Source organism: Punctularia strigosozonata (genome assembly GCF_000264995.1).
Source record: "Punctularia strigosozonata HHB-11173 SS5 unplaced genomic scaffold PUNSTscaffold_1, whole genome shotgun sequence".
Lineage (NCBI taxonomy): Eukaryota > Fungi > Basidiomycota > Agaricomycetes > Corticiales > Punctulariaceae > Punctularia > Punctularia strigosozonata.
In genome coordinates, this window is record NW_006767433.1 from 3,211,718 (window position 1) to 3,233,456 (window position 21,739).

Below are 21,739 nucleotides of genomic sequence, written 5' to 3' on the forward strand. Positions count from 1 at the left end.
TGTTTCACCGTAGTTTACTAATCCAATGCATTATAATTATATGTGCTATTGGTATATTTGCGTCCCCGTTCCCCGCCACGATGATACAAGTTTGTTGTACAATGTTCCAGAAAAGCCAGATTCCATCGCACATGATAATCTAAGCCAAAGCCTTGAGACACTTGATCGTCTTGTTCAACATCGCCGATATTGACGATTGTCTCTTGCGCTTCCCTGCCTCGCTCCTAGTTTCTATCGCCTGAGGACGGTCGTTGAGCACGGCCATTCTCAGGAGCACGGCCGAAGGGCTACCCGTTCCTGATGGCGAATCAGGAAGTGGATGTGGGCGGCGTATTGCCGGTGCCGGATGGGCCTGCTCGACGCTGGCAATGACGATGCTCGTGAGGCCTTGGTCACTGACAGGAGGAGTGCGGGGCCCACGTGACGATGGTGAGGAAGGTCGCGATGATCGGGAAAAGGCATCAGGATCGACGTTGCTTCGTGAACGAAATGACCACGCGACAGTGACCATCGACGTCTCGCGTTGAAGAAGAGGTGCCACCGCGGCCGTGCCGGGAACAGGAGCGAAGATGATGCCGTTGAAGGGGGGTCCGCCGACAGCTTTGACGAGGAACTGTGCGTGTTCTTCGACGATGCCCTTGACGTGCTGTGTTCCCTTCGATACATCGTCTGGCGACATAAAGAATGTATCAATGTTCAAGATACGCTCCTTGATGTCCTGAATCTGCAGCCGGTGGGCGGGATTGACTACCAATATGCGCTTCAGAAGTATGTTGACGGCAGACGAAAGCGGGAGCATGCATCGCAGAAACTCTCCGTTCCAACGACCATGCGCCGTGTCATCCACGTATTCGATGAAAGAGGTGTCCGAGCGTTCGGCCCTCTGCCAGGGGCAGCGCCCGGTAATGAGGTTGATAAGGATGATGCCCAAGGACCAAATGTCACTGCGGAGAGGACAATACAGGCGGGGATGTTGAGCGTCCTTGAACGCTTCTGAAGAAAGACATTAGTATGCTGAATGCTGTGAAAGATATAGTGGACTTACCAGGGCTCATATAGAAAGCACTGCCGCATCCGCGATTCTCCGTGAGCGAACTCCTGGTGGCCAATCCCCAGTCACCTATGACAACATTCCCCTCGGGGGAGCACAGAATATTCTCCGGTTTCAAGTCCCGGTGCGCGATGCCTTTACTATGCGAGTGTTGGACGCCGTCGCATATCTGTAGAAATACGTTGCGGATAAGGTCGTCCCGTTTCCAGAAGACCCGTCGATGGACGATGTTGCCGAATAGGTCGCCGCCTTGCATCAGATCAAGGACGATAAAGATGAATTGCTCCTCGTAGACGATGTCGCGCAAGGTGAGGATGTTGCCGTGTGAGGAGACGAGTTTGTGTATTGCTACCTCGCGCCGATGAGATGCACCCGCAGCATTGGTGGTGTCCCAGAGGCACTTGACGGCGACCTGCGTCGTCTGATGAGATCCGGCCTCGCGGTCTTCGGCGCGATGAACAATTCCGTAGGCTCCAGAGCCCAGGACCTCTCTGAGAGAATACCGGCCGCCCACCAGCCTGCCGGTGAAGTTGGGAAGGTTGTTGCTGATGCGAACCATGGTGGAGAATTAGACGAGTCGGATCGGAGGAGAACTTGTAGTGCGAGCCCTCCATTCGAAATGCGGCAGATTTTGTACCAGTCGACGTCTGAGCGGATCGAAACGAATTCATCAGCAAAGGTAGGGAGCCGCCCCGGATGTTTCTGAACGCGGAATATCCGGATCCCGCCCGACAGCGGACGATGATCGTAATCTTATACGCCGGTCTTGATCGAAGGCTCATGAGGTTGGAGAGATTCCGCAGAGCGGCTTTGGTCGTCCCTCGCGTCGTTCCGCGACGGCACGGAGTAACAACGAAATCCTTTGTACGCAAGCATGAAGCGAGTCGGTAGTCGTTTCTGTGGGACGGCTGTGGGCTGTGTCGCGGGACGATCGCGGAAGTTGCGGGATGAGCAAGTGACGGATGGCGGAAGGCAAATGGCGGCTCTCGCAACGGACGCAATCCCGCCAATTTTCTATAAAGAACAAGTCAACACGACAGGATGAAGCAAACCGACCTGTCCCCTAACCCTCCAAACATCACCACTTCTCCTCTCAACGATACCCGACGACCTCCACGATGGTCTTCTCGCACTCGTCGCTTTTCTTCACCACCCTTGCTCTTAGCCCTGCGCTGGCCGCACCCATCACTTGGAGCTCAGAGGATTCATCCACCATCAACACCTCTACCTTGGTCGCCCCGACATCGACAAACATGCCGCCTGCCACCGCCACCACTGCCACTACTACCGATGACGGCATGTACCGCATCCAGACCAGCCGGCCCACTCCCGACGGACGCAGGGCCGTGGCACCCGAGCCAAACGCTCCTATTCCCACCGCCTTCGAAGACCTGGCCGTCGTCAGCATGGGCGCTATGTCTACCACCGACGCAGTTTTACCTGACCGTCGTCCTTCCGCCTCGGCACCGGGCACGACGTATTTACACCCGCCAGCTACGCCAGTCATCACGTCTGCCTTCGATGACTTCACCGTGTCAAGCATCGGTACGATGTCGACATCCGACGTCTCCTTCACGTCGGCTCCCAATACGTTCCCCACCAACACAATCCCTGCCGAATTCGAGGGCTTCTCTGTGCTGAGCATAGGGACGATGTCAACCACGGACCACAGCTTTGAATGGGCGCCTGCGGCTACCCTCGTTCCATCTGCTTTCTACGAGCTTTCGGTGACTTCCCTGGGTGGAATGTCGACCACAGATTGATTTACTGCCCCGATACGCTGCATTGTATCCTGCTGTACGAACAACTGCAATTGACATCCAAAGAGACATGCGTTTACTTCAAACTGAAAGTGGTGTCAGAGGAATCCCCGTTAACTGGTAGACTGATCTGACCTAGCGATGCACTCCATCTCGAACAATGCATCTTTCGGCAACCGGGCAACTTCCACAGCAGAGCGCGCCGGTTTGTGGTCGCCAAAGAATTTGGCATAGACTCCGTTCACGGCCACAAAATCGTTCATATCCTTTAAGAATACCTGTAGACTACTCATCAGTGATTCGGCCCTTAAGGTACGTTGAAGAATTGCGAACCGTGGTCTTCGCAACTTTGCCCACTTCACTGCCGCTGGCCTCGAGCACATTCTTCATGTTCTTGAGTGCTTGCTCCGCTTGGGCCTCGACACCCCCTTCCACGATAAGCATGGTTTTGGGATCAAAGCCAATGCAGCCGGAGACGAAGACGAGGTCCCCGACTTTGACGGCTTGGGAGTAAGGACCGATGGCAGCCGGTGCAACTGACGTATATGAACATAGGGACCGATGATGTCGTAGATGAACGCCGTCAGAACAATGCCTTGGCGGAGCGGAACATGTATTCACGTTCTGTTGAGACTGCAGACAAGGACGGATGCATGGAGATCGACATGTCGCGTTTGGTCTGGAAGAGGCGGTCGATTGTGCCCGTCCGTAGCAAAAATGAAGAACAAGCTCGCCGGGTTGTGAGGGTCAGAGCTGAACGGCGCGCTGAGATGGTCAACATTTGCAAGGAATCGATCCTCGTCGTCCGAGACGTCCGACATCGACACATGTTGTACAGCCCCAACCGTACGCGTTGTCCAGACTCTACATAGCCATATAAGACTCAATGCTCATGGGTCTGCTTCACTTTGCTGGATACTTAGGTATCAACATGTTGTTTAGCAACGATGGACCGCGTTTATAATCCCACTAGACACGCAACCGCTAGTTGGGCGTCACATCAGCAACAGTCTCGTAGAAATCGCGTATGAGCCTTCTTTGAGCGTCATAACCACTTTCGCTCTGTCCAGGATGAGTCTCGTAGGACATGCCGTCGTAAATTGGCACATACTGGGGTATCAGCCACTCCGCGAATGACCAGATATTTCCTTCCCGTCAAGATCTCCTCCGTTACGTTCCCGTCGTGCACGCAATCTTTGGATCCCGTCACCAAACACCCGGCTTCTTGGGCGATGACGATTCCAGCCTGGTTGGTACCCGTGAACATGGATCGAAAGTGTTTTCAGGGGGGCACGTACGCAGACATCCCAGGGCCAGCAGCCTATCTCCCAGTAAAGGTCGAGTCCGCCCTGAGCGACCATCGCAAAATTGAGGGCTGCGCTTCCGAGCGATCGCAGGGAATGCGCCATGCGACCTCCCTCAACAGCCTTCTGAGTCGCTTGCTCTAGCACAGAGCAAGCGATGAGCCAAAGGTTGCCGGACATTATCAGAAGCCATTTCCTCACTTCCACCAGACTTTTCCGGGGTGGGATCACCGGCCAGTTTCAAGAAGGACTCGGATTTCGGCGCAAGAACAGGGAAGGTCCGGTCGGACCCCCATTCAATGGCTGATAACGACGTGAGCAATGTGTTGTCGATCATGGTCGCCTTGTTGACTCAACGAACCTAGCAAGCCTTGCGACAACGACGGAAAAGTTTTCGGGGAACCCAGGGGAAGCTTCAAGGTCTCGCTTCCTCGGGTCAGGTGCGATCCTTGGCCCTTCACGCCGGAGTACTGAAGGCGTGATAAGCTGCCTGAACGCGCGTACGACGTCGAGAACACACCAGATGGTCCAAGAATGGATTGTAGATGACACCAAGAACGGGCCTCTTCTTGTATATGAGCCCCAGAGAGATGCACACGAAGGGAAATCCGTGCACGAAATTGGTAGTACCATCTGGCGGAACATTGTGTAAGCGCCGAGGACCTTTCGGGTCTGTGATAGCCTGACCAATGGGATCGACACAAAAAGTGGGTTCGTCCGTTACGGGCTGTCGGGACCCAGCGGCGTAAGACTCTTCGCCGATGCTGAGGAAAGTCAAGGTCAGTCTACGATCGGTGCCAAGGTGCTGGGCGCTGTCGGCCGATGTCCCGCCGCACCGTCGATCGTAACAAGGGACGGGATGGTCGGATGTTGGCTCACAATTGGAAGTGAGGGTAGGCTTTAGCGATCGCAGCCTTGACAACCTCTTCGACTTTCACGTCAAACTCGGTGACGAGATCGACCGAGTTTTTCTTCTCGTTCACGTCCGATGCAGGAGCGGACTGGATCGCCTGAGACCCTTCGAGGATGATGGCCCCGGCGGTGCGGGCTAGGGCCGTGGTGAATGCCAGTACATCTTGCAAATCGGATGCCGTAAGCTCCGTCATGGTGGACGATGTCGCAGGAAGAGAGGAAAGGGAGCGGGCTACAGTACGGGAACTCGGGTCGAACGCCGTGTGTTGTGCAGCTCAGGCTTATCAATGGTTGCCCATGGATGCAGCAATAAGTGCAGCTGGCAAGACGCCAGGGCGTGCCGTCGAGGCCAATCCGTCGCCGAGGCCGGAACAACCAGCGCAACCCGCCTGCACGTTCGTGACACTGATGAATCGATGACCTCAACCCCGGAACTCGAGCTTGAACCCGTGTTTCGCACGTCCAGGTTTTGCCTGACCTTAACCTGGTCTCCACAAAATCCGTCGCTGAAACATGAACGCCTTTCAGAGTTCCGGTTGCCCTCCGAATCGCTCGTCCTCCGTGCCCCGCAGGCCGCTGTACTACATGAAACTCAGTCCCATCGTCATGCGACGAGCGATTCTTCTCATTCGCATGTCAACTCAGCCTATGATGGATCAGTGTCTGACCACCAACACGACCACCCCCCTCTGACGCTGACCGGGACCGGTGGCCGACGGTATACAGGGGCTCCATTCTCGCAGGTTGCTCGGCTTTGTCGGCTCTTCCGATCACGTACCGCAGCAGACGTCCACACCTTGGCAGCGCAGCTCCTATGTCTAAAACTTCAGTCTTGCTTGGAGCATCTCCGAGCCGAGCTACGCGTATAAATCCAGGGGAGGGATTCGGAACGTCGCCAGCTTGAAGTCGCCAAGCTCCCTGTATCCTCCATGTGGAGGATCATGGCCCTTCGTTTGAACGTCGGAGATGCCACGTAGGCGAATGGCTGAAACTGGGGTCGCGTTCGATCCGTCGAGGTACCGGGCTGCCTTATGTGAGTACATTGACGACAGTCGACGTGCAGTGTGACCATCGCTCACCCCCGTTTAGACACGCCTTATTCGCAGCCTATGGCTTATGCGTATAGCACGCGCTCCCGACCTGGACCGGACCGAACGAATCCGTCACTCCTGGTCGCCCATTGACGTCTTGTGCAATACACGTATCAAGCTACCGTCATCGTTGTCCCGCCCTTCCTTCTTCCCGCGGTTCCCGAATTGTCAACTCTTATACCTTTGAGCCTTTGCGGTACACACGAGATCAAATTAAATGCAAAGGGCCTAGATGTGAACGGGCGTGTTCAATCGCGAGTGTCAGATCCATCTTTGTGCCGTTCAATCACCCCCACTCGTGAACCCAGGTGCTTCTGCAAATCACCGGAGTACCCCGCTCATCCTCCTCACTTGCAACCGATCGTGGGATAGCGCTTCAGCTCCGACCCATCTGGAAGATTTACAGCTAGAATTCGACTGTCCCCGCTGGGACACGCACCAGTACGTAAGGCATATCTATATGCTATCCGGATGCCGCGCCTCAAGTTTCCAAGTTCTCCGAGACCATTGGATACTCTCTCATGGTTAACTCATGACCGTACAAAGGGCCCGGCATCTGTTCACGGAGATAGGTGCTATGTCTGGGATTCGTGAACCTTTGCTTCTCTGGACCTGAGAGGTTCACATGAGGAAGCGTCTCCGCAACTGAACAGAGGCACCTTGACTGCGCTACGGACCTTCTCGGTCAATCTGGGGTTGTTCCGGACATAGACGCAACAGGCCAGCGGGCACGAGTGTATATATACCAGCAGGGCGTCCCTCTGCGTTCATCATTCAAGCTGAACTGAGAATCTGCTATGCAGGCATCGTTCTCCAACACCAGTGTTTGGGTTTCGTTCGCCTTCACTGTTGGTATTGTCGTCTTCATCTCGAGGCGGATCCGTTTGCGATCACCTCCGTTGCCTCCTGGACCACCTGGTCATTGGCTGTTTGGTACGACTGTTCCTCTCGAGGAGTACGTATATCGTTTTACTTGCCTTCGCAACTTAGGGGGCTTAGTGTTGTACTCTTCGTGTATTCTGCATTGACTCTAGTGCCTGGAGAATCAACGAGGAGTGGACACAACAGTACGGCCCCGTCTTTTCGTATCGTCAAGGGACTCGGAGAGTGGTCGTCATCGGTCGCCATCAGGTCTATGTAACGTCATGTCGATTCACAATTCTGTGCTGAGATCATGTTTAATAGGCTGCTGTCGACATTCTCGAGAAAGACGGTGCCGTAACTCTAGACAGGCCCGAGAACATCCCGGTTATAACCGCCTCAGGAGGACTGCGTGTTATCAACATGAGTTGGAATGACCAAACCAGAAAGCTCCGACGCGCCATGCATGATCGTTTACGGCACAAGGTCGCAACAACATATGGTCACATCCAAGAGGAGAATTCCAGGAACCTAATTCTTGACATTCTCGACAACCCGGATGCTCATCAAGTCCATGTTAGACGGTATTTGAGTGCCCTACAACTCGTGTTCAATCCACTGACGCATACGCTACAAAGATATGCGGCATCCGTGATCCTCAGAATTGCCTATGGGAAGACCACGCCTACGTATGTATCAGACCCAGAGGTTCAGCATATCATTGCGTCAGTCCGCTTCTCTTCTTTATTGCGCATGCCGTAAACCACACGTCGACGCAGGATCGTCGCACGAATGGGGCGCATCTTTGCCCCCGGCTCTCTGTTAGTGGACAGAATCCCATTTCTCCGGCACGTTCCCGGTATCTTGGACGAGCAGAAGGCTTGGCACAAGGACGAGTTGGGCTTGTTCCGAGGTAAAATCGATGCTGTCAGGGAAGCGATGGTGGGTTTTGAATTTTTGCTCAACGGACACCGCCAGATTATGAATCCGCATAGGCACATGGTCGTGCCGAGGAGTCCTTCGCGAAATTTCTTCTGACCGAGCAAGCCAAATTGGACATCTCGGACGACGAGATGGCGTATCTTGCTGGCAGCCTCTTCGGCGCCGGCAGCGATACAGTGAGTTCATTGCATGACTCGTGTGTCTATGCCAAGCTTGGTCGAGTTTGACTCTCGCGTGCTATAGACAGCATCCGTTCTCGGATGGGTCATCCAGGCTGCAGCTGTGCATCCGCAGGCCCAAGCTAGGGTACAAGACGAGCTGGACCGCGTGCTTGGTCGGGAAAGAGGTGTGATCACACTTCGCTGGTATATGCAACCGCTGATGGTCACTTTCTACGAAAGCGCCAAATTTTGAAGACGAAGACGCGCTCCCGCAGGTCACGGCCTTCATGCTGGAAGTATACCGTTGGAGGCCCACGAGTATCATCGGCGAGTCCTTTAGCAGTAGCGAACTGGCCATGTAATTGAGATCGCCTTCGATGCAGGGTTTGCTCATCGTGTTCGGTCGGACATAAGATGGGTTCGTTCCCTGCTATCTCTCCTGCCACGTGAATCTAACGATTTCCCAGCGAGATTTCCTCATACCAGCCGACTCCACAATCCTTGGAAGTCATTGGTATGTAGCGTCTAATCGTCTGAGGGGGGCACTAATCAGACACTGTTAGGTCCATTGCGCATGATCCTGATGTCTGGCACAGCCCTGACAGATTCGACCCGGGAAGATGGCTGGACGAGGAGGGTAAGATATTGAAAGACAAAAAGACTTTCATGTTCGGTTTTGGAAGGCGGTGTGTTCATTCCCTCTACTTGCACCGCTTTCATTGACGAACCGCTCGTCAAACTTAAGCGTTTGCCCCGGTCAACATGTAAGCTTCGCCCGCGTGAAGACCCCTTAATGAATATTGAACGTCTGTGCTGTTTCTTTTTTCCTAGGTTGCCAACAGGTAATAAGTCTCGCGCTGTGCGTCGTGAACACATACTGATCGCTGATGATCGCAGATCCGTGTTCATCAATACGGCCATGCTCCTATGGTCATTCCACATAAAGGAAGATCCTGCCAATCCTATCAATACCATGGATTTTAGGGGAGGCACAATCATGCATCCGTCTCCGTTCAAGGTCGTGTTTGAGAATCGGATCCAGGAGTTGAAATCACTGATCACTGACATGTAACGGACCGTGTACGAGTTTCCGAGGCGACATTCGATGAACAGCGACATGACTAGTCTGTCAAGCTTGCGGCTATCATACCATTGCCGTTGTACGGGCCTGTACATACCTCTCTCCAACGGCGAGCATTGCGTATCGTTGATGATATTGTTCAAGCGTGGGAGTGGCGCGTTAACATGAAGAGATCTTGGACTCACGTGATACGCGAGCGCGTTTCAGCGACTCGCCGCGAGCGTTGTTTCCTTAACTTAAGCTTTCTCTTTTTTTTCACCGCAATGTCGCTCGTAGAAGTGACCCAACTGCTGGCCGCGACGCTAAGTCCAGATGGAAACACCCGAATATCCGCAGAGCTCAAGCTAGCTGAGTACATGGCCAGTTCAGGCGTGTCCAGTTCCCCGAATGTAGACCGACCACCATCTCACCCATCGACGCGTCATTAGAGGCCGGACTGGCACTTTCTCAGATTACACTCTCGCAGGATATCGAGCCTGCGCTTCGTCAGATGAGTAGACCATGTCCAGCGCCACTTGGACGTGTCTTGATGACTGCGTTGCTCGACTAGCACTCAGCTAGCATCGTCCTCCGCAAGTACGTCAGGGAAAGGTGGTCGCCGTACTTCACCACGTTCCGCGGTTCTGCGCCGCCGGTAGAGGTATTCTACCTATTGACTTGTCGCTCTGGTCGCACTCTAAATGGGTGCAGGTGAAGGCGCAGATCCGCGCTGCAGTGTTCCAAGGCCTATCAGATCCTGTCCGCAAGATACGGACATCATGCGTGCGCACATCCCATTGTTTTCAGATTCTTAGCCAACATTTGATGTACATCTAGGCTCATACTCTGTCTTCAATCGCAAACTGCGATTGGCCGGATGAATATTCCGATCTTCTGTCCAACCTGATCAACTTGCTCTCTTCTGGTTCCGCGGACTCCATTCATGGTGCCATGCAAGTGTTCACGGAATTCATTCGAACCGATCTTTCAGAAGAGCAGATTCTTCCTGTGCTTCGCCAGTTGCTTCCTGCCCTCCTCGCCATACTCGGTGCAGCAGAAGTGAGTCTCATGCCTTCGTGTGATTCTGTCGTGGCATTTCATGTCCGTTTGCATCAGCGACATAGCGCGTTAACTCGGGCCCGCGCGGTAGCGGTTTTTAGAGAGTGCGTGAGCGCCCTCTACATGGTCAAAGAACAGCATCCGCAGGCAACTCAGGAAGCCACTGCTTCCGTCCTCCCGATCTGGTTGGAGGCATTCAAGGTTCTCCTGGCGTCGGATCCCCGCCAAGATATAGTGAGCGAGACCAACTGGGACGGACTTGCGATACGGATACAAATTTTCAGGGTAAATACTGTCCTGTCCCTAGCGATTTTTGACCTGGGCATTCTCAACTTCTGCATCTAGGCGCTTGATACAATTCATACGTCTTTCCCTCGCTCTCTTCGCCCGTATCTTTCGGAATACCTCAACAGCGCTCTTGGCCATCTGCAAGCGTTGTACCCAACCTTTGTTGCTTTCTATCTATCTGACGATGCGAGCGTTCCTTTGTCATCCGAAGATGAACCCATCGAGCTTCCCCACCTGATATGCCCTATCATCGACTTCTCCGCAAGCATCGCGAGGAGCGGCAAAGCAAAGGAATGGTTTGATCAAAGCAACACTCAGGCTCTTGTCGATACGGTATTCCGTTGGGTGCAGATGACAAAAGACGATGTAAGATCTGCTGTGATTAGCTCGTACACCAGCTAAACCGGGGGTACAGGAAGAGAACTGGGCAAATAATGCGAATGCGTTCGTAGCCGAAGAAGATGACGAAACATCAGCATATAGCATACGCGTAGCCGGGTTTGATCTATTATCTGTGAGTAGCTACGTCCGTATAGCTCATGTCACCGCTCTGACGATCGATGCAGTCGATCCTAGAACGCTCTCCCGTAGCCACTAGCTCTTCCTTCGCCAGCAGCATACAGCGCACGGCATCCGAGTCCCAACGGGCGCGCGAAATGAACAGCTCTGAATGGTTAGTTCGTCATGTTTTCTCCCCGCCAGGCATCCACGAGCATCGACTTCAGGTGGAGACCACTCGAGGCGGCCCTTGCTGCCGTTGGTTCGCAGTCAGAGACAGTAATCGAATGTCTCGAAGACGAAGAACTTGCAGGTCGAACGAAGCCAATAGATATTGCGTCTTTGCTCACGAACGTAATTCCATCGGTGTTGACTCTGCATGGTGCGGACACCCATGTCTGGGCCTGTTGAGTGCACAGTATTGAGTCCGCCTCCGACCAGATTTTCCATTTCTGCAAGGCCGTGGTTTCGTCTTTGCAAGCCAATACGGTACCCTTCTACCGAAGGAACTGGCTGGCCAGTATCTCGATGCGGCGATACAAGTAGTAGAGGCCAACGTTGCTGGTGTACCCATCAAAGTTTCTGCCATCAAAGCAATCCAGAAGTGAGTTGTCCGGGTTGCTGCACAAGCATCGCTCTTGACCTCTCGCTAGCTTCTGCCAAAATGTGGACGATGCTGTGCTCCTGCCTTTCGCGCCAAGAATGGCGCAGGACATCGGTCCATTCATGCTAGTGACCTCCGAGGATACCCTTGCGCTAGTGCTGGATACGCTTTCTGTGGTCATGCAGATAGAAAAGGCCAGTTGGCTGACAGTCGAGTTGGCGTCTTCGCTTGTCAAGGCCCTACTACAAGTATGGAGTCAACACAACAAAGGTATTGTCCACGCGATGGTCTTTTCACCGTATCCTGACAGCCTCTCCCAAGATCCTATGTTTACATCGGTGCTCTCTGACGTACTAGAGTCACTTGCATCCTCGGTCGTGCCCGGGGTGTACGAGGTCGTTGTCAAAGAAGCCCTGCCGGCCCTGTCCAATGCTGTATCCGCTGCCAAACCAGACGAATTGTGGATCCCCGAGTCTGGAATCGAGATGATCACGAGCTTAATTGAGGGAGCATCCCCAGGGAAACTCGGAGACGGTTTCTTTGCTGCCATAGCGCCAACTCTCTTCGGCGCATTGAAAAGCTCGGACGATAGGGACGTCCTGCAGGTCAATCCAGTACAACATGCTATCACAGATCGAGACTCATCCACGCTTTACTAGAATGGATGTCAATGCTTGACTCTCGTTGTTCGTAAGGATTGCTCGCAGCTTCTGGCTTTCAACGACGGTCATTCGGGCCTGGAGCATACCTTCGCGATAATTGCAAGGCTCCTTCAGAATGAAGACGAGTCGGGCGGGCTTTTCATCGGAGAATTGATCATTCATCTCTTAAGGAACGCGGGTGAATCAGTTTTACCTGCACTACCTGAGCTTTTGCAGGCAATGCTTCAACGTATGCAGACAGCGAAGACCGCTTCGTTCACGCAGGTGCATCTTGGTAATTTCGGGGAAGTGTTTCATCACTAACTCGGCGATGCAGAGCTTGATAATACCTTTCGCCTTCCTCATCCACAACCAACGCGACACGGTGTTGGACATGCTCGAGAACACCTCCATTGACGGTCGTTCAGGCCTTGACGTCTTGATCCAGACCTGGTGCGAAAATGCGGAAACATTCCAAGGCTTCTGGCAAACGAGGGTCAGCAATCTGGCCCTTTGCTCCTTATATGTATCCGAACGTCCGAGTCTGCGGAACATCGTCGTGAAGGGCGATATCATTGTGAAACCGGAGACAAAGAATGGTACTCGACTCTGGACCTATTGTGGGTATCGTACTGATTATCCGCCACGAACAGTGATCATGACACGTTCAAGGACAAAGTCCAGTATGTGGTTTCGCATTGTGATAATCTCCACGGCTGCTCAGAACATCATTGCCTAGTGCCTACCGAATTCACTTCTATCCACTTCCCGGTCAAGGCCTTCAAGATCATTGTGCGCGACCTTCTTTCCGGCGGCGAGTCTGCAACCCTCAATGCCGGAACCGACAATATTGAGGAGGTTGACTCGGAAGATGGCGTAAGTGACACAAGAACACCCTGCTTTTCATATACGAGTTGTTGATCACATCCCCATTGCAAGGACGAGGGATGGGAAGAAGAGTCGCATCACGGGTTCAAGCGAGAAGAATACGCTATGCTTTCGGAGATGCTTGGGCCCCGGGGGCTAGCTTTCGACAATGACGATATCCTGGACGGACCGGAGGATGAGGATCTCCGAAATGACCCTATTTCGCAGATGGATATGCAGGCATGTTATCTAGGTCAATATCGTGATTCATGAAATGAACCGCTCATCGCTCTGTCCAGGCGCACCTGGTGTCGTTCATCAAGGAATGTGCTTCTCGGAACACGAACGATTTCCAGAACGTTGTGGGACAGCTGAACGCAGAAGAGATGTCAGTTGTTCAGAGAGTATTGACATGAATATTGGGTACTTAGATATTCATGTCATGACTGACGAATTGGATACTTCGAGAGACACAGAATGTACGGGACTTCTTGACTAGCAACATGATGATCCGTGTCGATTACTATTCCTGGTGTACGACATATGGCAATTCGAGGGTCACAACTCAGAACGATGGTACAGTGGTGAGGCTGTAAACAAATCAGATGATGGTCTAAAAATCCGAGCACTTCCTACCGACATCTCCATGACGATATAAAACACACATCAGTTAAATGAAGCGTCGGCGAATGGATCCATTACAAGCCCTCCTTGCCCAAATCCCACTCCCTAACCGCCCCCTTCTTCTTATAAACCATGTTCATCACATTCGGTTCACTTTCATCCGCAAGCAGTCCTGCTTTGCCCCACTCAGCGCCGATCTTCTTCTTTCCCTTCTTGTCTTTCCCTCTCTCTTTCGTCCCTCCCAGCCTCTCCATCCTCTTCTTTTCGTCCTTGTCTTGTCTCCGCTGCTTGAGCAGTTCCAGCATCGCGTCCCAACCCGCGAAACTTTCGTCTGGTATAATCCCAGTTTTTGGGATGTCCAAGCTACCGTCTTTGGATGTCGAGGACAGTAGAGGAGCAGTATCGAGGCGCGGATCATAACCTGCTTCGAAATATCGATCCATCTTCGAGGGAAGTGGAGGAGGAACAGGAGGAGGAGATGACGGAGGTCGCGGGGAAGCGCCGGACTTGGCAAGCTTCGACTTGGTAGGTAGAGAAGGTCCGGGAGAGAGTGAACGCGATGGAGACCGGGACTGAGATAGGAGGGTATGCGAAGATGGTGATCTTGCCTTGGAAGGTGGTGTGCAGACGGCATCGGGAGGCGACTCCAACCTCGGAGCGGCTGACGAAGACATGGCTTCCGTTTTGCTATGCTTGAGACGTCCACGAATAGCCCTCTGATATTGCACTGGTTGAACCTCAGCAGGAGAGGGCAAACGCTCAGGAGAGGGCGAATGCTTAGATGGAGCAGGAGGAGAAGACCGCGATGAAGGTTCATCGTGCTGATATTGTGAAGAAAGTGACCGAGAACGATGCCGACGACTATGCGACTCCTCGTCGTGATTTCGTCGTTTCCGGCTATATTTTGAAGGGCTGTCTCGGTCTCGAGAGCGGGAGCGTGACGCACGAGGCCTCTCGTCCTGACTGTGCGTGCGTGATCCTCGTCTCAGGCGATCGTCTTCATGGTGGTAACCGCGTTCCCGTTGACTTTCCCTCCGACTCCCCTTCTCGCCGGAGCGCGAGTACCCTTTCTTTGACTCGGGTTCTTTCTCCCTGCGACGTCCATGATCGCCATCATCTCTTGCTCTCCTCTTCCTGTGCTCCCTATCGTAGTCTTCGTCCGTCTCCTCCCGTTCGCGATCATTCCTCCGTTCCCAGCTCCGCTCTCTACGTTTCCCTTTACCGTTGCGGTCGTGATCGTGTTCTCTGCGGCGCGATCTCCCCATGAGCCTCCGTAAACGCATCCTCTCGGCCTCCACCGCTTCCTCTGCCCTCTTTCTGCGTTCGTGCCGCTCTTCCTCTTCCCGCTGAAGTCGCAGCTCCTCTGCAGCCTCTGCCTGCGCGCGCAATATGGTTCGGTTGTGATCGTCCGTGCTACGAATGATGGAAGAGAGAAAGCGTTTGTTGGTCTTCGGAGCGTTGCTGTCCCTAGTGTATTCCTCAGATACTGCAGTGGTTGCGTGAGTAGGAAGACGTACTTCTGAGGCAGGTATGCGGCTATTCCACTCGTCGCGTACCGATCGGCCTTCTGCCTCGCCTCCTTGAGGATGAGTTCGGCGACGTGCCGGTCCAGGTCTTCGTCCGAGACCGTTGATGGCACCGACGACCCCATTTGCGCACGGACAAGATCAGAGACAACCGACGACAACGAGCTCGACATGGTTCGGTCTCCCCGGTTATGAGTCGATGAATCAAGACCCTTGGATTCTGGAGGCTGGGGAGGTCGAGGGACAGGTCTGGTGGCGTGGGCCACGTGCTCCCGCGCGACGGTTCTTGTCCGGGATCGGAATTGCCAAAGAAGGTCAGGACGCGTCTCTGTCGGCTTACGCGTACGCCGTATAGCTATCACAGATCCTACTTCTCCCTCACCATCCCCGGATATGTTCTTGACGCGCTCAGAGTACGGTAAATGTCCTGCAACTTGGACTACAAGAAGTTGCTAAAGGGCTTGTCACAGATCGAGGTGTGAATACCTTCTCGCCCGAGGGACGTCTCTTCCAGGGTCAGTGCATGCCCGGCGCAGCCGCAAAGCTCACTGACACATCTGGGTCGCATTGCAGTCGAGTATGCTATCGAAGCAATCAAGGTCTGTATGTTATGGCCACCTGTTACCCTTGTGTCCTAACATCTTTCAGCTCGGTTCAACAACGGTCGGCATCAAGACGCCTGAAGGCGTGGTCCTCGGGGTCGAGAAACGCGTCCAGTCATCGCTGATCGAGCACGCATCCATTGAGAAGATTATGGAGATAGACACCCATCTAGGCGCCGCCATGTCTGGTCTCACCGCCGACGCTCGCACCATCATTGACCACGCCCGCGTCACCTCCCAAAACCATGCATTCACCTACGACGAGAAGATCAAGGTAGAAAGCGTGACGCAAGCCGTCTGCGACCTTGCTCTCCGCTTTGGAGAGAGTATACACGACGAGGATGCGATGATGAGTCGACCCTTTGGTGTAGCGCTTCTTATTGCGGGAATTGACGAATTGGGGCCGCAACTGTGAGCACACAAATCACATCTTACCTTAGTTCTCTGTCTCAGTGTCTGGAAGATACCACACGGATCCGTCAGGGACCTTCGTTCGGTATGATGCCAAGGCGATTGGGTCGGGATCCGAGGCTGCTCAGAGCGAACTCCAAGACAAATGGCATAGGGTACGTGATAACCATTGCGTAGGATCGTTCGACTACCTGACGGGGTTCTTGCAGCAAATGACATTACGGGAAGCGCAAATCTTGACCCTACGCGTGCTCAAGCAGGTCATGGAAGAGAAATTGGACCATCATAACGTGCAACTGGCGCAGGTCAATAATATCAGCGATCCTTCGACATCGATTGAACGCTGACCTGTCCGCTACAGGTGACACCCGACAAGGGTTTCCAGATCTTGAACGAGCAGCAGCTGAAGGAAGTCATCGATGTGATGTGATGACTCTGTGTAGTATAATATCGCATTGCATGGAACACGATCATGGTCTCTAGACTTTCCATGTTCCAGCCATTCTCTAGGTTCATTTGTCAAGAAGAGCATCTCGACCTTCATAACTAGGGGCGTTATGTGCATTACGCCCGCAGTGTCCTTTCTCAGGACGGATGCAGTGACGGAGGGCTCGATGGTCCCATGTAAGATAAGCCACTGCCGACATGGAAATTCGTGCCGTGGAAGCAGCAGGAATATTGCACAGCAATCCGCAGCGATGGAATAATCGAAGGCAAATGTCGCTGCACAAGCAAGGTAGGTAGGTAGGTATATTTCCGGCGCGGTCCCAATAGCGGAACAACCGGTTGCCGAGTGTAAAAGGACTTCGAGTGTAATGTTCGAAGTCTTCTGAAACGCGGGTTGAGTCCACTGCTATTTGACCATCGATACTCTATGAAGCAAAGACGGTGTGTCCTGGCCGGTAGTTTTATTACCCGAGTCGTCGACGGATATCGTACAGAGCACCAATGTAATCGCCTTCACCTTTCTGCTAGGCCACGCTTCTCTCCAGCCCGCTATGCAGCTTGATCATTTCAATGAATTTGTCGCCAAGCACGTTAGCGGCCATTGGGTTCGCGCCACTGACCAGCTCTCGGTCGACGGTGATCTTGCCGAACTTTGTGCCAGCATCCTCGATCATATTTGCGCCAGCTTGGTCGAGGGCAGTTTCTACCTTTGGAATCTCGCCTCCCTTTATGTATTCGACGAGCTTCTCCTCCGTGTTGGACCAAGATGTGATATTGTAGTCGGTGTATGCAAAGCCGGTTGATCCCGGCGCGTGCTTGGTTGATAGCAGGGCATACGGTCCATGACAGATCACCGCTATAAGCAGATCTCAGCTCACCGTCAATTCGATGGAAGATCTGTACCTGTGGGCTTGCCCCGGTCGTGGAAGTGAAGAAGGATACGGCCGAGTTCTGGATCCTGGCCGAGATCGCTCAGCGGCGCATGTCCGCCCGGAATGAATACGCCATCAAATGATTCCAATTCATCGGCCGTGATTGTCTTGAAAGGACGCGGGTGTAGGAGGTTGTTTTCCAGCTCCATCTTCTTAATGAGTTCATTTTCGCGATTTCGAACCCACCAAGCTCCAAGGAAGGCAAGAGGTGAGACAGAGAGCGGATCTGGCTGCGGTTGACGTCCCTCGGGAGAAGCAAACTGCATAGCGAGTCGGTCCACGACGTCGATGACCTCGTGGTAGGCAAGGAAGACATACAGTGACTTGTATACCGTAATCGAGGAGCTTGGTGAGCGGTGCAGCAAGCTCGTGAAGGAAGAAACCCGTCTCTTCCTCAACGACAGTCCCGTCTTTCTTCTTGACGGGGAACGCGTGTGCGTCAGAGAGTACGATGAGCACTTTGTAGGTCATCGCGTGCCGTTGACGATCTGTTCGCGGAAGATAGGAGGTCTCGCCACTGATATAGACGTAGAAACGCGTTCGAGTAAACTTGGAGGTGACGTCAGAAACGTCCTGTCCATGACGGGGATGGGCTACCAACAGGCCGCCGACATGAGTATACGATAACATGCGCGCGAGACGACCACAGCGTTGAAGAAACGTGTACGCATATGGTCATCGCAGCACGGTCGCAGTCGTGGCGTTCTAGGTAGGTAAGTTAACTTAGCTGTAGGTAGATAGGTAGTAGTTGCGAGCCGGGACACCCTGGTCTACACGGTTGCCGTCCGCTCTATGAGCCAACACACCGCTTCGACCAGAATATACGTGATTACATGTATGGTGAAAGAAATCAACAGATAATCTGTGTCAATGTTGTGTCGTCGAGCAAGAGAGGAACGGCGCCATCACCGCCACCCAACGAACCCATCGTGCGCACGACACAGAGTCGTTCTGTACCGATTGCATCCGCTATTCGACGTCGCGGCCTCTTCTAATGGACTGGGATAGAACACCGTAGAATGGATCCGTTGGACACGCTCACAGATGTGTTGGGTACTACCCACCCGTCCAGCTCGGACATCTCCTACCTGGCCTCTCTCACCGACCTTCCCCTCCCAGACCTCCTAGCGGAACCAGCCTCACTGTCCTCAACCTCGGCACAGCTGACGAACGCGCTCACAACCTTGTGTCACACACAATACCCGACGTTTCTTTCCCTACACAGCGCATCCACGTCCCTTTCAAGCACACTCACCTCGCTCCAGTCCTCGCTCGGGTCCCTCCTTACCGCGCTCCCAACCCTCCAGTCGTCCGCGCAGTCCTTCTCTGCCCAAACAGCACCTCTTCTCAAACAGCGCCAGCAAGCTTTGCTAGTAAAAGCACATTCAGAAAGGCTCGGTGCTCTGTTAGATCTACCTCGACTATTCGAAGCTTCGGCTCGCGCAGGGGCGCTCGGCGATGCGCTCGACATCTCATCTTATACAGACTCCCTTGCGCGTAAGTTTCCGGACGTGCCGCTCGTACAAGACATTCATGCGGAGGTTAACGCCGCGCAAAGATCTCTCCTCGCCCAGCTTCTAGAATCGCTGAGTGCACCGGGTCGCGGACGTTTGCCGCAGTTGTTCAAAAGCGTTGGGTTTCTCAGGCGGATGAAAGTACTGGAAGAGGAGGAATTGGCGCAAGCTTTTCTGAACGGTCGCACTGGCGTGCTGGAGTCATCTTTGCATGCCATTGAGCTGACGGAGGATGCGGACGGTCATTCCCGATACATGAAGAAGTACGTGGATACGTGGCGCGAAGGCGTGCACGACCTCGTCACACAGTACACGACCATCTTTCTTTCTCCATCGTCCTCCCATTCCGTCCTGTCGACCGCCCCACACTCGCCCAGTTCGGCAAAGGCTCACACCCCTTCGTTGGCCCCTGCCAGCGATCTGGAGACGACGCTCACGCTCCAAGCACTTCTCTCCGCGACTTCGACGCGGCTCCTCAACCATCTACTTGCAAAGCTGCGCCAGCACGTTTCTGCTATACGCGCCAAAGATCCCGCTGCGCTCTCGGCGCTTCTCACTCAAATGACATATTGCGCTGGAGCGTTCGCCCGCATAGGCATGGACTTCGGTCTTCTGATAGCTCCCATCTTCGTCGACGCCGTGCGAAACGGTTTCAAGGAGGAACTGGACGATGCTGCGGAAGCGCTGAGCAGTCGTTTCAGACAGGCGAAAGACGCCAAGTGGCTTATCACGCCCTCGATGGCTGGACAGCCTCCCGAGCCGGACGTTGAAGCCATCAAGAGCAGTCCGACGCACGTGGTGCCACAAATCCTCGCATCTTTCCCGCCCCTTGCTCTGTTCACCAACAGCATTCTGACTGCCCTAAACGGCCTTCGCCTCCTCGCACCCGTGCAACTTCTGCTTTTCTCTTCACAAAGCCTGGATGATGCCCTTAACAGCGTAAGCCTGGTCTTCCTGTCTTGGCTCAAAGGGTCGGCATGGGACGAGCAGGACAGTAAGATCGTAAGGGCCGCCGGACAGGCATATGCGAGGGTGCTCGTTCCGTGGACGCGGAGAGCGCTCGTGAAGGGCGTGTTCGATGCTACGAAACCACTGAAGATGAGCGGAGGGCTTGCGGAGACAACGCAAAAGTGGGAAATGTGGCTTGGAGATGAGGACGAGGACGAGGAAGAAGGGGACGATGAAAATGATGATCAGTAATGGCATCACGCTACGTAGGTTCGCGTTCTCGGTCCATGAGCTAGCTTATCATAGGCTACGACCACGGAGATGTACGAGCTATACCGCTTGTTGAAGGGCTCGCAATGCTCGTTGCCAGGCGTACCACTGCAAGCTTCGTGTAAGCTCTACCGCCTGCAAATACATGTGGAAAGCATGTGGCCACGCCGTCGACGATCCGGACTGTTCCTATGGAAAGCCACGACCGCGAGCATTCAACGATCTCAACTTATATCCTCTGCATTCCCAAATGCGGGTATGGGCCCATTGCAACCAGACTTGGACGATGTTGGAATGTCGTCCGAACATCTTACTCTCAAGTCGACGCCTTCCCCTCGCCGTTCACGCTGAAGACTATGGCCAACTCTTACGACAGTTTCTCCGTTCGCACCCGCTGCGAAAAACACCAGCACAGTATCTGCACACACGGGTCACAATGTCCCTACCAGCACACGCTCGTCGACATTCGTCGCCTAGAGCGTCTTCTTGGCCAAGAGAATACGCGGAATCCAGAGGATACCCTCAACATCGAGTATCTGGGGGATTTTCGCACCTATGATGAACGTTGGGGGGATGGGTGGAGAATAAGCGTTAGGCGAAGCCGCACAGCAGGCGCCGTGAAGCACGACATTGTGTTCACCACCACCAACTTCGACTTAAACTTCGCGATCAAACAACTGGAACTAGCGGACGTCGCCCTTGACAGCCTCTTAAGCCCCGCAGCGGCATCAGTGAGTGTCGGTCGTGATTGCATGCAGTCGCAAACAACAATGTTTCGATGTAGATTGGTCAAGATAGAACCCTCTGTGCGGCATATGCCACGGCAGGTCACTGCGACGACCGTTCCTGCAGGCTGTCGCACCACTTGTTCGACATCTCTCGTGTTGAAAAACTCGTAGGGCTTCCTAGACGGAGTAGTGCGATGATGGGCGGTGAACCGAACATATTCGCCAAGTTGGAATATCGGAAGGAGTATAGCAGTTGGAAGTGGGTGGCAAGGATCCTCAAACTCGAGGCGGGCGGGGAGACGTATCGATTGAATCGTCCCTACCAAGGTCTTGATTCGGACCTCACGATGGCAATGCTTAAGCTTGAGAAGAAGGTCATCCTCGCAAAGAAATGTTCATGACGGGGCCACCATGGGTGAGCATATTCTTGGTACAGGTATATTGACCCCACTTACAACCGCAAGTATCCAGATCCACCCGGCGAATGTTCTGTTCCGGGCTTGGCATCCCAGTGGGGTGAAGCAAGTGATGGACGACTCGTGCTGGCGTCTCACTCTGACTCTATTCTCTGCTATGCTATGCGCGCAGAGGTGTTATTCTTGCCGCTTGTTCCATGTCAGACGTAGCCGTTCAGCGGA

The 21,739-nt window shown here is 53.7% G+C and overlaps 9 protein-coding genes across 9 annotated transcripts; 4 read left to right on the forward strand and 5 right to left on the reverse strand.

The window, feature by feature from the left end:
* Nucleotides 1-139: 139 nt before the first annotated feature.
* On the reverse strand, nt 140-1,726 carry PUNSTDRAFT_140578 (kinase-like protein; the record flags this gene model as incomplete). The annotated part of the gene is made up of 2 exons (XM_007379104.1): nt 1,046-1,726; nt 140-993 (listed from the first exon to the last, which is right to left on the reverse strand). Exons 1-2 carry the CDS (start codon nt 1,608-1,610, stop codon nt 140-142), a joined length of 1,419 nt encoding a protein of 472 aa, XP_007379166.1. The 5' UTR covers nt 1,611-1,726.
* Nucleotides 1,727-1,974: 248 nt separating this feature from the next.
* PUNSTDRAFT_140579 (YjgF-like protein) lies at nt 1,975-3,595 on the reverse strand (the record flags this gene model as incomplete). Its single annotated transcript, XM_007379105.1, has 6 exons — nt 1,975-2,065; nt 2,120-2,442; nt 2,492-2,897; nt 2,947-3,089; nt 3,145-3,347; nt 3,433-3,595. The coding sequence occupies 4 exons, from the start codon at nt 3,590-3,592 to the stop codon at nt 2,888-2,890; spliced, it is 516 nt and encodes a 171-aa protein (XP_007379167.1). The 3' UTR covers nt 1,975-2,065; nt 2,120-2,442; nt 2,492-2,887.
* A 200-nt stretch (nt 3,596-3,795) lies between these two features.
* On the reverse strand, nt 3,796-5,221 carry PUNSTDRAFT_57515 (inositol monophosphatase; the record flags this gene model as incomplete). Its single annotated transcript, XM_007379106.1, has 8 exons — nt 3,796-3,873; nt 3,923-4,057; nt 4,110-4,225; nt 4,317-4,418; nt 4,477-4,585; nt 4,636-4,748; nt 4,803-4,879; nt 4,995-5,221. The coding sequence occupies 8 exons, from the start codon at nt 5,219-5,221 to the stop codon at nt 3,796-3,798; spliced, it is 957 nt and encodes a 318-aa protein (XP_007379168.1).
* A 1,195-nt stretch (nt 5,222-6,416) lies between these two features.
* PUNSTDRAFT_140581 (cytochrome P450) lies at nt 6,417-9,268 on the forward strand. Its single transcript, XM_007379107.1, has 15 exons — nt 6,417-6,559; nt 6,613-7,073; nt 7,153-7,249; nt 7,304-7,563; nt 7,618-7,704; nt 7,759-7,921; nt 7,975-8,097; nt 8,165-8,267; nt 8,323-8,409; nt 8,466-8,500; nt 8,550-8,596; nt 8,646-8,768; nt 8,828-8,846; nt 8,914-8,924; nt 8,980-9,268. Exons 2-15 carry the CDS (start codon nt 6,916-6,918, stop codon nt 9,152-9,154), a joined length of 1,488 nt encoding a protein of 495 aa, XP_007379169.1. The 5' UTR covers nt 6,417-6,559; nt 6,613-6,915; the 3' UTR covers nt 9,155-9,268.
* On the forward strand, nt 9,200-13,515 carry PUNSTDRAFT_110371 (ARM repeat-containing protein; the record flags this gene model as incomplete). The annotated part of the gene is made up of 20 exons (XM_007379108.1): nt 9,200-9,215; nt 9,440-9,532; nt 9,592-9,657; nt 9,721-9,803; nt 9,854-9,925; nt 9,980-10,201; nt 10,259-10,486; nt 10,547-10,855; nt 10,905-11,003; nt 11,056-11,162; nt 11,215-11,369; nt 11,429-11,591; nt 11,641-11,861; nt 11,913-12,196; nt 12,251-12,517; nt 12,570-12,831; nt 12,886-12,915; nt 12,972-13,108; nt 13,172-13,339; nt 13,399-13,515. 20 exons carry the CDS (start codon nt 9,200-9,202, stop codon nt 13,513-13,515), a joined length of 3,099 nt encoding a protein of 1,032 aa, XP_007379170.1.
* Nucleotides 13,516-13,680: 165 nt separating this feature from the next.
* Nucleotides 13,681-15,487, reverse strand: PUNSTDRAFT_123873 (uncharacterized protein). The gene is made up of 2 exons (XM_007379109.1): nt 15,241-15,487; nt 13,681-15,190 (listed from the first exon to the last, which is right to left on the reverse strand). The coding sequence occupies exons 1-2, from the start codon at nt 15,420-15,422 to the stop codon at nt 13,798-13,800; spliced, it is 1,575 nt and encodes a 524-aa protein (XP_007379171.1). The 5' UTR covers nt 15,423-15,487; the 3' UTR covers nt 13,681-13,797.
* A 93-nt stretch (nt 15,488-15,580) lies between these two features.
* On the forward strand, nt 15,581-16,769 carry PUNSTDRAFT_123874 (proteasome subunit alpha type 5). Its single transcript, XM_007379110.1, has 7 exons — nt 15,581-15,667; nt 15,720-15,764; nt 15,823-15,848; nt 15,898-16,262; nt 16,315-16,417; nt 16,472-16,567; nt 16,624-16,769. The coding sequence occupies exons 1-7, from the start codon at nt 15,643-15,645 to the stop codon at nt 16,690-16,692; spliced, it is 729 nt and encodes a 242-aa protein (XP_007379172.1). The 5' UTR covers nt 15,581-15,642; the 3' UTR covers nt 16,693-16,769.
* Nucleotides 16,770-17,233: 464 nt separating this feature from the next.
* PUNSTDRAFT_56227 (ThiJ/PfpI family protein) lies at nt 17,234-18,112 on the reverse strand (the record flags this gene model as incomplete). Its single annotated transcript, XM_007379111.1, has 3 exons — nt 17,234-17,565; nt 17,613-17,901; nt 17,960-18,112. The coding sequence occupies 3 exons, from the start codon at nt 18,110-18,112 to the stop codon at nt 17,234-17,236; spliced, it is 774 nt and encodes a 257-aa protein (XP_007379173.1).
* Nucleotides 18,113-18,660: 548 nt separating this feature from the next.
* On the forward strand, nt 18,661-20,355 carry PUNSTDRAFT_129888 (Dor1-domain-containing protein; the record flags this gene model as incomplete). Its single annotated transcript, XM_007379112.1, has 1 exon — nt 18,661-20,355. The coding sequence occupies one exon, from the start codon at nt 18,661-18,663 to the stop codon at nt 20,353-20,355; it is 1,695 nt and encodes a 564-aa protein (XP_007379174.1).
* Between the last annotated feature and the right edge of the window lie 1,384 nt (nt 20,356-21,739).